The sequence below is a fragment of the Budorcas taxicolor genome, chromosome 24 (assembly GCF_023091745.1).
Source record: "Budorcas taxicolor isolate Tak-1 chromosome 24, Takin1.1, whole genome shotgun sequence".
Taxonomy (NCBI): Eukaryota; Metazoa; Chordata; class Mammalia; order Artiodactyla; family Bovidae; genus Budorcas; species Budorcas taxicolor.
Genome location: NC_068933.1, coordinates 33300772 through 33315986, shown reverse-complemented (window position 1 = coordinate 33315986; position 15215 = coordinate 33300772). Strand labels below are relative to the sequence as shown.

Below are 15215 nucleotides of genomic sequence, written 5' to 3'. Positions count from 1 at the left end.
GCATTTCAGCTGACACAGACTGGTTCAAAACACAGGATCATACCACACCTTCTGGAACAGCGGGTAAGGGGTCAAACAGTATGGTTTTTGGCCAAATATTCGCTTTACTCAAACTCTACCAGGCATGAGTGACTGTAATTCACTACTGCAGGCAATAACACAGAAAAAGGGAGTAAGGGAAAAGAAAGTGATGGCTGGCAGAAACTATTTCTGACATGTTGGAAGCTCATAAACAAAGCTAATTTGGGAAACTCAATTTCCAAAATGCTAGTTACTACCTCTTTATGTCTATCTGGTTAACAGTGAAAACAAACATATCAAATCTCACAGTTCAGCTACTGAATCTGCCACTTATGTATTGGATCCTTTTAGTCCATATCAGACCACAATTACATTGTAGGGGAGGGGAGGTAAGAAAAACCAAAAAACTGCCTTCTGCTTCAAGTGAGCTATGAAATTGGACTCTTTGGGAGCCCAGCAGGCTATTCAGAAACCGATGTGTGCCTCTTCTGTTTTCACAACATCTTAGTAGGACTGTCATCTCACAGAATGCAAAAGGCCAAACTACATTCACCAGACACCAGCCATCAGCTCATTTGCTCTGAGCTAGCAAATCCTTAACTTTCAAGAACTTGAAACTGTTAGACACAGTGGGTGAAGACCAAGTCTAAAGTCTTATGCAAAACAGCAACTCAGAAAATGCTTTTATCCCATACACACACAAAAAATGCAGTATCTTTTTTGGTTCCTTTTTTAAAAAAAACAAGACTTATTCCAGAGCCTATGCACTTAACTACTAATCGATCCTGCATCCCTGCCCTACTTTTCCCGTTTGGTTCCACTTTTCACACTTCAAACCAAACGCTTTGGTCGTATAAGCACCATCCTTGGCTCACACATGTAGTGACGTTAAAAGGTATGATGTGAAATTAACCAGAGGCTAAGAAACAATGGACACAAAAGGAATTCTGAAAGAAGATTTGGCAATGAGCATGCCTCTAGGCTTCACTGAAGATAATTATATTTATCTGGTGTTGGAGCTACATTAACAACATTCTAACTTGGAATTCCCAAGTATCTGCCAACTAGAATCCTTGTTTTCCCTCTATCATGGTAATACAATCTGGATTTATAAGTATGTTTAATTTAATACATTCTCAAAACAGCTCTTACTAAGAAACAGATCAGCTTACTGTAATGGCCAATTAATTCAGCAGTAGTAATCTAGCAGAGAGCTTAAAGAGAGGAAGAAATCGGTAGATTTTCACATCTGACACACCAAGAGATGACATCTTTCCATGAGTCAGGGAATGTATAAGAGATCTCAAAAGTTCCTAATTTATTTTTATAGTTCCGTATCTCTGTGCACTTTCTTTGACCTAGCCAAAGAATTTTCTTGCGGGAACTTTGAAGATGAAACCTGAGACAAAGAACTTGAAGAACTGGGAATGGCTTCTTGAAATCAGGTGACTTGAAATATGTTGTCACCTGATTACTCATAAATAAATAATCCCCAAACAAGGGATTTTTAAGACAAAAGTATACAAGAGGCTGCAGAATAAAGGAAAGAGAAAAAGAGTAAAATTCAGGGTAGATTTCCTTTTTCAAACCAGGACCAGTGGGCCAAACAATTTAAGTGAAGCTTATCTCTAAAGCAGTTCAGTCAAGAAAAGTTCACAACCTGAGAAGGAAACTACCCTGCCTGAAAGAAACAGATTTCCCTCAAGCCACTAAGGATTTTCTGACCACATGTTTTTTGCTGCCATTGGATGTGAACATCAGGAGGGGAAGGGACTGACTTAGGTAAAAATGCTTCTCTTAGTCTCCTGATCTATTTGTTAAGTTTTAATTTAAAGACAAAAATTAACTGATCTAGCTGATACAAAGTTATAGACAGAAATGAGTCAAATTCCCTCCCTTTAGGGAACCCTGGTAGCAGTTCACCACATAAGCTGGACAGACAGATTCTTCTAGGGATCTGGTAATAGTATCTCTTGACAAATGGACAAAGGTACATCCTAAAATACAGGATGGGAAATACAATCTATGCTCTTCTACCTGGGAAATCTCTAGCCAGCAATGCAGAGCCTCTAAATCAATGTTTCTATGCACAGTTTCTATTTTTGTTAAAAATATAAATATCTCTTAAGGCTATCTTTGTCATCTCCTCGGTGTTAAGCACACAGAACCTCATCAGATGATGAGGTATCATCATGCAAGTACAGACACAAGGCATCATCCAAAAGGCGACACAAAGAACAGAAAGAAATCAAATCTGCCAGGTATACCATGTACAACACTGAAAACTAGACTAGTATCACCCCATGAAAGAAGAGTTGAGAGGCAAGGACCCGAGATAATCTGTCTTTGCTAAAAGAGACTTTTTCCTCTGTCAGGAAAACATGAATCAAAACATTTTAGCTGGGTGAACTAAACTCCGTCTCTTCCTGGCACCTGCTTTACAGCAACTCTCAAACTCTAAGACAGAGATCTGATGGATCACACAAGTGAATTACCATACGCTCATCAACCTTCCACACATTCAGTTAACACCATATCAAGGGCAATGTCTGTTTCGTTCTCAACACTGAACACTGATAAGCCCATCCTAAGGGTCTGACACAGAAATGGGGCGGGGAGGTCTGTCTTTCATGGTGGCAGTATTCGGGGTCAAAGAACATCTCAAAGAGAACAGAGTAATTCTCAAAATTGGCTGATCCACTCAGGTTGAATTATTTCCCCATACCTTCAAAAGGCCCCTATTTCTTCCCTTATGGCAGTCCCCTGGAGGTGGGGGAATCTCCCTGGTTGACATTTGGGGCCTCCCACACGCCCCCAGATTTTAACACCGTCCCTTAGAATGTATCCTGACCAAGCTGGAGCCTGGATCCCCCGCCCCCCTAACCACCACCACCCCCTCTACCCTTTCAGTTGGGTTAGTTACCACTCTCCCACTTCACAGTCAAACTTCCGCCAATGTATAAGAATAGGATAAGACCAGATGACTGGCCTCAAGGTTCTGTGCCTGGCCTGAAAACAAAGGGAAGAAGCTAAGACAAAGACAAGGAACTAAAAATTGGTTAGGAATGAAACTGGACTTCCAACCTCCGCTCACCAGGTGGACTGTGGAAGAGTCGAGCAAGAGGCACACTGAGCAAGCCTACAGGTCTAACCTAGTGACCTTCCCAAATGAAAAACACTGCATTCGTTTTCTTTAAAAAGTCAGCTGGATTCCCACTCCACAGGGATGCGAGTGCCGGGAAGGTGTCTGATTGTCCTGCATCAGATGGAGACACTGAGTCACGGCCCCTTGTCTGAGCCCACGCCCTCCCTCCCAGGCACCGCGCCTCATCACACATCAGAGGTCCGTATATTTTCGTCATCAAGGTTGAACACAAATGGCTTCTCCTTGGGATGCTGGGGTTCCGATCGGTGTCTTATCCGGGAGCTGGGCAGCACCCCAGAGGTACTGCTCTCCCCAAGTCGAGGCGTGAACAAAGAGTCCTCAGCAGTCTCTTCGGTGGGAAGCAGCTTTTCCCCGGCCTGGGGGACGGGTGTCCAGGGCTGCCAGGAGGAGGCCAGGGAGGGGGCTTTGCAGAGGGTCTTTCTCTCCTCCCCGGGTGCTCGCCCTCTGCACAAGATAGAGTTGGGCCCCCCTGAGAGGCTGGAGCTTCCAGGGCGGGTCAAAGAAATGGACCGAGAAAAGGACATCTCCTGTGGAAAATAAAAGAGGGAGGGGGGAAAAAAAGAAAAGTAAAGGATTTCCTGACAATATTCGTCCCAAAGGCCCAAGAAGAGGCCCTCCACCCAGGATCACCTCCTCACAGGCCCAGAGATACATGTCTACAGAGATCAACTATGTCCGGCGGCAGCATTCACTCCGCAGATGTCAAGGACTGCCTGGCAGGGAGATCTGTAGAACACATCAGAAGCCCTGGTTCTCTATCCAACTCTACCTCACCTCCTCCAATGACTGAACAGAAATAAAAATTTGTACCCAGATCAGTGGAAAGAGAAAAACAAACAAGACAGCTTGGAGCTTCTGCTGCATCTGGGCTCCGGGCTGCTTGCCTACATCACCAAAACCCGCCCACTCGGGACAACTCATCGCAAGGCTGACAGTGACTGTGAGCAGGAAGGAAGTGACTTACTCTGGGGTGGCACTTGAGGGCCTGGACAGCTGCCCCGATCTCCTTAATCCAGCTGTGCATGTCTTCCGGACTGTCCGCCTGCAAAACACCCAAGGCACTTACAGAGCCACCACACCATTGGAGCGGGAGGGGATCTCAGAGATCATCCAAGTGGCTTTCAGACCTCTGAGGATATCTGTTTTCCCCCAGCAAAGTTGTCTCCGTCACCTTATCAATAAAGTGGACAGTGGTCGTGAGAGAGGGAGAGCTTAGAGGTGAAGTCCCTCACCCCCTGTGGAACAAGATCAACCTGGCCTCACCTCCTGTTTCACAGAAAAGTAAAAATGAGGTTCAGAAAACCAGAGCCCAAAGTTTAGGGCTGGTTTTGATTCCACTCCCCAGATACTCAAAGCAGTCATCTTTCTGTTTTACTATAGCTATCAGAACAAACAATCCCACTTCCAGCTCCAATCCCACTGAAACCAAATCCTCTGCAAAATCTCCCAGAGAGGCAGCTTCTCTAGGAACAGGGCCTCTCTCAAAAAACAAACGATCTGAGTCTGTCCTGAGTCCCACCCAGGCCTCCACAGTTGCTAGACTTGCAGCACTTGGCTTCACCAATGTGTACCGCACTGCTGAGCCCTTAGAAAGTTCTTGCCCTGGGCATTCCCTGGTGGTCCAGTGGTTAGGACTCCGCACTTCCACTGCTGAGGGTGAGTGTTCAATCCCTGGTTGGGGAATTGAAATCCTGCAAAATGCTCAGTGTAGCCCAAGGACTCCCCCCGAGAAATACCAAGCAACGCCAGAAGGGGGCAGCAGCGGCTCTGTGAAGAAAGGAGAGTCCCAGGCTGCGACACAGCAGGTTGGAGCCCCAGGAATTCTCAGTGCCTTCCCACTTTACCAGGTTGAGCTTAAGTGATCCTGGCAAACGTTTACTGAAGCCTTATCCGGTGTGGCAAGTGGCTAAAGGTATCAGGCACAGAGTTGGGACCAAGACTGAAGGCCTGACATCCAGAAACTTACATTTGTTCACCTCTCTGTCTCCCTGCACTTTCCTCGGGTAGAGTCACCCCAAATTACCAGTGTGCACTTGCGTGCCTGGGCACACGTGAGTGCAATCACAGGCTGGCCCTGCAAAAGTTTCCACATACACCCCTCACTCTCCCCACCCCTAAAAGGTTTCTTTCTCTTTGCATTACACACCAAGGTAATACACAACTAATTTTTTTTAAACCCTCAAACTTGCCCGCCTACCCCTTCCTGTCACGCCAAACCAACCCTCCCTGGTTAGATGTGTGCAGGACGTTTACAAGGGGAGCAGTTTCACACCCCAGCGCACTGGGCCAAAGAGAGGCAGCAAGGGCGCCCCAGTGGAAGGACTTTCTCACGCAAATCCACCTGCTCCCTCTTTCCCCAGGACTTTTCCCAGTTACTGGACAACCAGAAAAAGAAACCCATCCCCAGTCCAAAAAGAGAACCAGGACAGTCTCCAAGATTCTTCCAGAAGGCATTTTACGTACAGCAGGGCTAGCTGACTTGTTTCACAAGTAGAACTACTAGGAAATATTAGATGAACTCATTTAGCCAAAGCAGTTTGAAAGTGCCTGATACACAGAAAGGGCTTCATACTAGTTAGCGCAGTTGTTATTATTGTTATATGAGGGACTCAAATGAAGCCCTAAATTCCAATATTATAAATATATTTCGTGGCTTTCTCCCCTACAACTTTTTTTTCATTTTCTTCACATTCAAACTGCATATAATTCTAAAGGGATCAAACTGTTTGGATCAAATAACATACTTTGTCTTAATATGCTCATTTATCAGCTCCATAAAATGGTTTACAGACGGGAAGCTGACCAGGTCTTCACTGCCTACTTGTTTCCTGTGGTATTCTTTTCAGCCTTCCTAAGGATTTCTGTACATATTTCTATATTTCTTGAAGTCTCTCAGATTCCTTGGGTTGTTTGAAAAGATATTGATCATTATTTCTAGTATAAATAACGTTATTCATAAATGCTCACCTCTATTTCTATAGTTTGGACATTTAAAGTAAAATTGTCTTATATTTCAACTCGCATTTGAGATATTGCTTTTCTCTGGATAAACATTATTCTAGTGCTTAAAATATTTTTCAAATAAAAAGGCAGATATTGATCCCACATGAGAAGAAATAGGATATTATGTTATTGAGCTCACAGTTAAAATCTCTATTAGTACTTTTAAGAACTGGACTCCATGGGCGACAGAAATTCAGTGAAACCTCCAAAACTATATGTGAAGATTACAATATATGTGTATATCTATCTTTTATGGAAAGCCTGTGCTTAGCTTTTATCAGAAACTCAAAAATATCTTAAAACCACATCACAAAGGTAGTTTCATGAACCAGAGGTAAAAACCAGAGCTGAAATCCACCCACCCTACGGTGAATTACTAAGAGACTGAACAAAAAAAGGCTGAAAAAACTCAGCAGAACAAGAAGGGAAGTGCCAAGCTTATACCTTCACCTCTTACAGGTCTGCTTAAGGGTGTGCTATGCTTCTGGTGCTTGGTTCAAAAGAAAAAGTAGGGTTTCTGTCCTTGAGCGCAGTTTTTGAGGTGAGAGGAACAAAGGGTATTAAATGAATCACTGCAGACAGTGATTTTTATTGCAGTCCATGAGCTCTGATTGAGGATCTGCTATCAGCGTGGTAACAGATGCAACGGTTTTAAGCACTGAATTCTAACAGGTCATCAATAAAAGGCTTCTAGAACCTCCTTCGGTGGTCCAGTGGTTTCCACTGCAGGGGGCACAGGTTCAATCCCCAGGTCAGGGACCTAAGGTCCTCATGCCACAGTCAAAAATAAAAAATAAGAGACTTCCAATATATATTACTGGTTACTTCTGTTGCAACTGCCCAGAATTTTTAGGCAGCCCTTCTTAATTCTATTCCCAACAGCTAATAACCCCTACCCTCTCCCTAGGAGCAAATCCCACCTTCAGATACATCCCTGCCACGTATGATCCATTCAAAGGGACAAACTGACCACAGTCATCTGAGAGATTAAAATATCCCCTTTTCCCAAATACATGTCTCTGCGGGGCCAGATTTTCTTCACACTCTTCTATCAAAACAACATATGGCCCCAGACTGAATGCAGAAGCAGATCTGAGAACCCTGCTGTCTTCCAATAAGCCAGCCATTAAAGAGATTTGCAAAAAATACAAAAAAAAAAAAAATGCTACTCCTGTTGCTCCTCTGTTTTAGAAACACAGTTATTTTTCATGAAATGTTACTTGTGATAACATAAATGAGTTTACGGTGGTTGTTTTTAAATGAATAAATACATATTCTTAAAGAGTTTTCATCTCTACTCTTCTCCAACTTTCTGAGTGTGCTGCTATACCCAGATTTGCCCAGTCCCTCATTTATTTACTCAGGGCCATGTGAGGGTTCTTTTACCCTAGAAATGCGACAGCAGATGGAAAAGGAGGACAGAAGTGATGATAAGGTTCTTGTTAACTGCAGACTCTCTTGCCAATGACGCAGTGTCTTCTGAACACTTTTTGCCTGCGTTCATGTTTCCCAAGTCACTATCTCCACCCAAAGCACCGTCCTAGACCCTCACCTGGTATCATCATTCACCTGGCATATGTTTACTCAGCACCACCACCGTGTCAGGCACCATCCATCTGGGGCTGTCCTAACAGGTCACCTTGGACATCTTGCAGGAACCACAACCACCTGAGCAAGGCTTCCCTTTGCCCTCGACAGCCCCTCCTTCCGTATGTTCGTCCTCTGCAGTGACGGCTGCCATCGTCACCCTGAGGCTCCAGCCAGACATCTGGGCAGGGTCTTCACCTCCCATCTCTCCCTTCATCCCACATTCAATCAACTTTAAAGTCCTGGAAAGGACTTTTCAAATTTCTCCACTTTTCACCCATCCGATATCAGGCTTCCTTATCCCTCCCTTGTCACTGAAACCATGACAATAAATAGCCTCCCAACTGCTCTGCTGGCTCCTGTCTCACCCTTTTCTTATCTGTCCCCTACACTGCCAAGCCACTACACCACACCAGCCAGGACATTCACTGCCAGGGTCCAGGGTCCCATCGAAGTGGCCAGGATCAAGGACTACCATCTCCCCTTTACAAATGAGGAAAACAAGGCTCTGAAACTTACGCCATTGTGCAAATGGGATTTTTAAGAGGCGGATCTGATTGGGTCACTGCCCCAGCTTAACCTCCAAGGGCCTAATCCCCAGGATAAAATACAGCTTTTTAACAAGGACCCTCTATATCAGCTTTCCAGCACCTGAGCCTCTTTCACCTCTAGGCATTTTTTTTCACATGCTGCTTGCTGTTCCCTCTCCCTGGGCCAATACTTTGGCCACCTGATGCGAACAGCCAACTCATTAGAAAAGACCCTGATGCTGGGAAACATTGAGGGCAGGAGGAGAAGGGGACAACAGAGGATGAGATGATTAGATACCTTCACCGACTCAATGGACATGGAACTTGAGCAGACTCTAGGAGATAGTGGAGGACAGGGAAGCCTGGCGTGCTGCAGTCCATGGGGTCACAGAGAGTCAGACGTGACTTAGCGACTGAACAACTCTCTGGGCCACTTTTCCTCCATCTTCCTTCAGGAAACTTCTCTTAACTCCCTGAGACTAGGGGAGGTACCCTTCTTAGGAGTTCCCATAGCAACCACTACCTACTCTAAGGGTAGCCCTTCTCACACTTTCTTCCCCCCCAACCCCACCTCCATGAGTGAGGTTGCTTCATACTTTAACACATGTAGGTTCTTTGATCATATTCTGCATGCCATACTGGGATCACCCAACCATCTAAATTATTTTTTTAATTTGCATATATTAAAAGTTAACACTCTGTGCTGTAAAATTCAATTTCACACATCTTCCACTACAGCATCATACAGAACCGCTGCCTGCGTGCTAAGTCACTTCAGTCGCGGCCGAATCTTTGCGACCCCTATGGACTATAGCCTGCCAACCTCCTCTGTCCATGGGAATTCTCCAGCCAAGAGTACTGGAGTGGGTTTCCATGCCCTCCTCCAAGGGTTTTACTGACCCAAGGATCAAACCCGTCTCTTATGTCTCCTGCATTGGCAGATGGGTGCTCTTTACCACTAGCACCACCATGGAAGCCCGCGGAATAGTTACACTGCCCTAAAAGGTCACTTGTGTTCATCTCCCCAACACGCTGACCCCCACCTCATCACACTGTTCTAATTGCCAGTTTTCTTGACTGTCTCCCTCTCTGGTTCAGGATCTGTTCTGTTGAACGTCGGGTCCCCAGGATGAGGCAATGCCTGCACTCTGAGAAGAATCTACAAATATCTGTCAAATCCAGGAACTGGAAGTTCTTGTACCTACAGCTCAGACTTTGGCCCCGAACAGCACGGAGGCTGCCCGAAGGCCCCAGCACTTTCCAGGGCTCTTCCCGGGTGTTCACCTGAATGAATGGAACCCACAGATGCCTCCAGCTGCCAACAGGTCTGCTGGGCTCAGCCAGGGGAACCGGCTCAGAGGGTGCGGCTGCTCACGAAATGGCTGAGAGGCGACCTCTCGAAAGAAAGGGCATTTAGTGGGGAGCATGCAGGGAGCCCTGAGAAACTGTGCGGGGAGGCCCCAAATTTCAACCAACACACCCCACAGCAGCCCTGGCACTAGAAAGGCAGCGTCATTGCAAGGCGGGGGAGTCCGGGGGCATGCCATCTGTGGACTGACCACTAGGTGGCCCGGGGTGGGGACTAGGTCATGAAAGTCTAGGTCGCGCTAGAGGCTGGAAATCTGCCTTTCCAGCTCCCATGATCTGAGGAGGAGCTGGGAGAACTCCAGAGCCGTGGGCGGAGGGGAGACGCTTCTGAGAGCTGAACGGTCGGCGCCCACACAATGGCTTTCTCTGTGCAGCTGGCTATGCACCTGGTCCCCGCACAGGGCCCTCTGTGCTTTGGTCCTTCCGCACGCAGCGCCGTCCACACACAGACGGGGCTTATAAATACCCTCCAAGGGAGAAGTGAAACCACTGACCAGTTCTCCTTTTCTCTGCTTAGCTGGCGCCCGGCAACTGAGAGCAGCTGGTACAAGCTCACAGTCCCCAGTGAGATGGCTCGGGCCACTCTTATTATTTTATGGTTGGGAAGCTTGGGGCAAACATCCTGTTTAGAATGAAATGGGACCTGGACTGACTATCGGGGGCCTAAATTTACCACCGAGAAATTTCGAACAAAATAAAAGAGAAAGCAGAGGGAAAGGTAGCCCTGCAAGTATACTCGCCACAGAGAAGGAAAGTCCCCGTCTTCTCGGGGTGGAGGAGGAGCTTTTTACCTGCACGTAGAAGGTCCTGGAGCTGGTTATTATTTCAAACAGGTTGTCCCTCATCAGCAGATCGCTAGACAGAGAGAGGGAAAGAATGTTACCAGGTATGCTGGTCACCCACTGGGGACCTGATTCAAGCTAAGACAGGTACCTGTGCCACCTACCGTCAAAAGGGGGTTCACAGGCCCTTCCTCCTGCAGCCCTTGCCTCAGAAAGCATTGCCATGTTTCCTTCAGCTTCACTTCCTGGAGGATCTCCAGTGGTTTAACCATCCCCATGGACACCCCCTCCCCAATACACACCGCCATCAGTTCTCACAAGACACAGCTCCTTTGCTTCTAAGACCTCTTGCCTCATATGTGCCACACCCCCACACTGCCTACAGTTGTGTTTCTTTAGTGGCCAAGATGTACCAAGTGCTTTGTGAGAGGTACCATTTTGAGGGGTTTTATTTTAGGGTCAAGTAATGAAAGTCTTATTGGATACAAACACACACATGTAAACACACAAGCTGTTATATATCCATTATATCTACATTAAATATATATATTATATACATATATTTATTTGTATGTATTATAGAGAGATAACAGACATAGAACAGTATATTCATAAAAAAGAGCAGTAAATTTGTTTCCGGTGTACAACATGATTCGATATTTGGATCTATTGCAAATGATCACTGTCTAGGCAACACTCACCACACTACATAGTTACAATTTGTTTTCTTGTGATAAGATGATAACTTTTAAGATCAACTCTTTTAGCAACGTTCACATACAGTACCCTTAACCACAGTCACCATGTTATACACTCCATTCCCAGGACTTATTTATAACTGGAGGTCTGTACCACTCAGCTCCCTCCATCCATTTTGGTTACCCCCAACCATCCACCTCTGGTAACCACCAATCTGTTATTTGTGATTTTTAAAAAATCTTTGGGCCAAGCCATATGGCATGTGGGACCTTGGTTCCCCAACTAGGATTAAACTCATGCCCCCTGCGTTGGCAGTGCAGAGTATTAACCACTGAACCACACGGAAATCCCTGTCTTTGTGTTTTGAGATGCGCTATTTCATCCAATCTTCACCACCATTCAATGAGGCAGTAAGACTTTCCCCACTGGGGTAAACCCAGGCTCAAAGAGGTTCTGTGACTGGTCCATGGCACCGAAGTAAATAAATGGCAGAGTCAGGATCTGAATCCAGGTCTGATTCCAGAGTCTACACTCTTAATTACTCCACCACCAGGCCTCTCCTCAGGGACCCAAATCTCTCATTTCCAAAGTCTTTCTCCATCCACACAGCAACCACATCCATTTCACCAAATCCCAGCTCTCAGAAGGGGGCTAGATGCGAAGGAGGAGAAAGGGAAGGAGAGTGTGGACCACTTAAAGGTGCTTCAAACTGGGGTGAGGTTTGTAAGAGGGCTTTGACTTCTGCAAGGAAGAAGGCTAGAAGTAGCTGATGCTTAGTCACAAGCCTCCAAATGGCTGAAATGATTTCCAGGGTGAAATGCCTGCCTGGTGTATCCAGTCTCTGGGGGAACATACAGGAGCAGGAGATCCACCTCCTTCCCCATAAAAGAACATTAAAAAGCAAAACTATAGAGTCAGACGCTGAAGTGTGTGTTACATGCCAAGAGTTAGAATGATTCCAAGAAAGGACTAACTGCAGGTGGACGTCCCTGGCGGTCCAGCGGTAGACTGCGCTTCCACTACAGGACATACGGATTCCATCCCTGGTCCAGGAGCTAAGATCCCACATGCCGAGCGGCACGGCCAAAAATATTTTTTTTAATGGAAGAAAGAAAAGACAGGACTGATCACAGACAAGGCTGGCTTCAGGAATCAAGGCTTCGAAGGAAATGGCAGATGCGTGGCCAGTGACAGGGGCATGTGGGCAAAAGAGAAGCATGAGATTAAAGACCCCCAGGGGAGGGTACAGCTATGGGGTGGGGGTGAGGGGGTCAAATAGACTTAGGGCCTGATCCTGACTCCACTGGGAAATGGTATTTCAGGAATATGTTTAAAACTCTGTGAGCCTTTGCACTCCAGCTGTACAATGGAAATCAGAAGCCCGTCTCTATCAAGCTTATCACCACAAAGATCAGTTATAAGTTATACACGGCATCTGGTGCAACGAGAAAGCCACACGGTGCTCATCTGAAATGCATGTCATTAGCTATTGTCGTCCCTTTCTGAGTATCTGAGAGGAGATGGCACTTCCTTCTGGCTAAAGTGGTTTAACCTTTCAAACTATTCATGCACGTACATACGGTCATGTAATCAACTGCTGGGGAGGAAAAAGCAAAACCGGGAGGAAATCCCCACCCTTTTTGCATCCATTTCTCAGGCTGCATGAAGCCTTTTGTGCTCAGGTGCTTCAGTCATGTCCGACTCTTTGCAACCCCTTAGACTGTAAAGCCCGCCAGGCTCCTCTGTCCATGGGATTCTCCAGGCAAGTTTACTGGAGTTGGTTGCCATTTCCTTCACCTATGAAGCCTTTTAATTCAATTCAATTCAATAAAACATTAACTGACTATCCAGATGCCCAGAATCCCCTTGACTGGGCTGGGGAGAAGCCTAGTCTCACAGGCCTGGAACCTGCAGAGTCTGGGAGCTTCCTTCCCCAGGGATCTGCCTGTCTCTCAGTTCTCTTTCCCACAGTTCAGTCTGACTCTGCTGGTGAGCGGCTCAGGTGAAGTGTGAAGCACTCTCAGGACCAAACATTATCTGGGTTCTCTAAGTCACCCCAGCCCGCCTGTTGACCTGCACAGGCCTCCAGGGTTGGGAACAAGTCCCATCTCTCCTCCACCCATGGTCAGCTCCAGAGCTGCGCTTCTGGAACTTCCATCTGTAGCTGCTCTCACAAGTGATAATCTGTCGGTGGGAACTTTCCTTATCTTCTAAACTCTGCAACTGCTGTTTGCAAGGCTCACGACAGTCCCCGCTTCCATGGGCCACAGCGCACCTCGCTTTCATGCAAGACCCTCCCACGCCTCATGTGAGAACACTCAGCCTGCTGTCAACAGCTCCCCTGGTGACACTGGCTCTGCACGCACAGTCCGTGGGAGGGAGATACAGCAAACTGCCCCTGCAGACTGCTGATGGAGGGCCGAGCGAGGACCGCCAGGTGCCCAAATGCCCCCGGGTCTCTAAAGCTTGGCTCCAAGGGCACCAGTATGGGTGCCAGATATGGGAGAGCCATTGAATAGGCCCCAGGTCCCAAATTCGTCCTGCCCTCCGCGGCCCTGGAAAGGTAACCATTTCCTGGTGGAAAGAACATCTTAAAAAATATTTCTTCTTCCTGCCCGACAGCATTGCCATGAATCAGCCCTATGTTACGAAGACATCGGGGGACCTCCCTGGTGGCTCAGTGGTAAAGAATCTGCTTGCCCATGCAGGAGACGACCCCTGATCTGGAAAGATCCCACATGCCGCGGAGCAACTAAGCCCGTGCACCGTAACGAGTGAGCCTGTGCTCTGGAGCCCAGGGACCAGAACTACTGAGCCCACAAGCCTAATTACTGACGCCTGCATGTGGTACAGCCTGTGCTCCACAACAACAGAAGCCACCAGAATGAAAAGCCGGTGTGCGCTCCACAACCACAGGGTAGCCCGTGCTGGCCATGACTAGAGAAAAGCCCACACACAGCAACAAAGACCCAGCACGGCCAAAAATATATATATATATTTTTTAAAGAAGGTATCAGGGACTTTGTCAAAAGGAAGAGAAGAGAAAAGGCATAACAATTCAGGTCAGAGGCACTGGCACAAACAAGGCTCTGAGCAAATGTGCAAAAACGTGAGAGACTAAGGGTACAGTGGCCCCCTCCCCTGAAGGTCAGACCTGGGCAATGAGCATCCGACACCTGAGAAGGACCTCTCTCTCCTCTGTTCCATATTCTTTCTTTTCCTCCATGAGAACAGTGTTACACAGGCTCATCTGAGGAGTAAGAGTAAAGGGCTGGGAAGTGGGCAGGTTGGCCAAGCGCACCATCTTGCCGCTGTGACCACCTGGATGGAGGCAGGCAGCCACAGATGTCAGGGAGACGAAGTCCTCCTGCTCTTAAAGGCAGACTCTGGAACAGAGCCTCAGACAAGGAGTATCGGGAGAGCTAAGATGGCACACGGGGTTCTGACCACAGAAGAAGAAGCAGAGACAATTACCCAGACTTGACCAGACACTCGTGGGTCTTGAGAACATCCTTGAGGTATATGGTACGAAGTGGTTCTCGGTCCTGGGGGAGGAAACGGGGAGATAGAGTGAATGAGGCCGTCTGCCCAAGGCCACCGCTGGGACCAGCCGGCCATTATCATCAGACATGACTGGCTGAAACCAGGTCACAAACAAGACAAGTTCCCGAAACAATCAAGAGAGGAGGAAAAAAAAAAATCTAAGAAGATGCTCTGCGGTTCTCAGCACACACAGGGAGGGAGTTCGTCAAGGCCACTTTAATATCATGGCGAAGCTGCCCACACCAGGTGGACGGAGCTAAGATGCCGCACACTCCCAGCACACAAATGAGTCTGTGTGCCCACATCTCTGCTCACACACATGCGCGTGCATGCACACACACACACACACGTGTGAGACCCCTCGGTCTCTTGAGGGCCCCAGGGCCACGACAAACCTGCTCACACTTGAAGTAGCAGATGGTAAAGTCATCCAGCGCAAAGAAGCGCCGCTTCCAGCTCTTGCGCTGCAATAGAGGGTGGAGAGCAGACTGTTAGAAGAGGTCCCCGGGGGCGCAT

General features: G+C 47.2%; 1 protein-coding gene across 1 annotated transcript in view; it reads right to left on the bottom strand.

Annotated features, from left to right (window-relative positions):
- Positions 1–2977: 2977 nt before the first annotated feature.
- The window catches only part of PLEKHA2 (pleckstrin homology domain containing A2), a 47751-nt gene continuing 35513 nt past the window's right edge, over positions 2978–15215 (bottom strand). The window contains exons 7-11 of the mRNA XM_052661471.1: positions 15095–15163; positions 14631–14701; positions 10467–10530; positions 4152–4229; positions 2978–3714 (exon numbers count right to left, since the gene is read on the bottom strand). Coding sequence (XP_052517431.1) covers positions 3352–3714; positions 4152–4229; positions 10467–10530; positions 14631–14701; positions 15095–15163 — 645 coding nt within the window. The 3' untranslated portion in view covers positions 2978–3351. The remainder of the gene's footprint in view (positions 3715–4151; positions 4230–10466; positions 10531–14630; positions 14702–15094; positions 15164–15215) is intronic.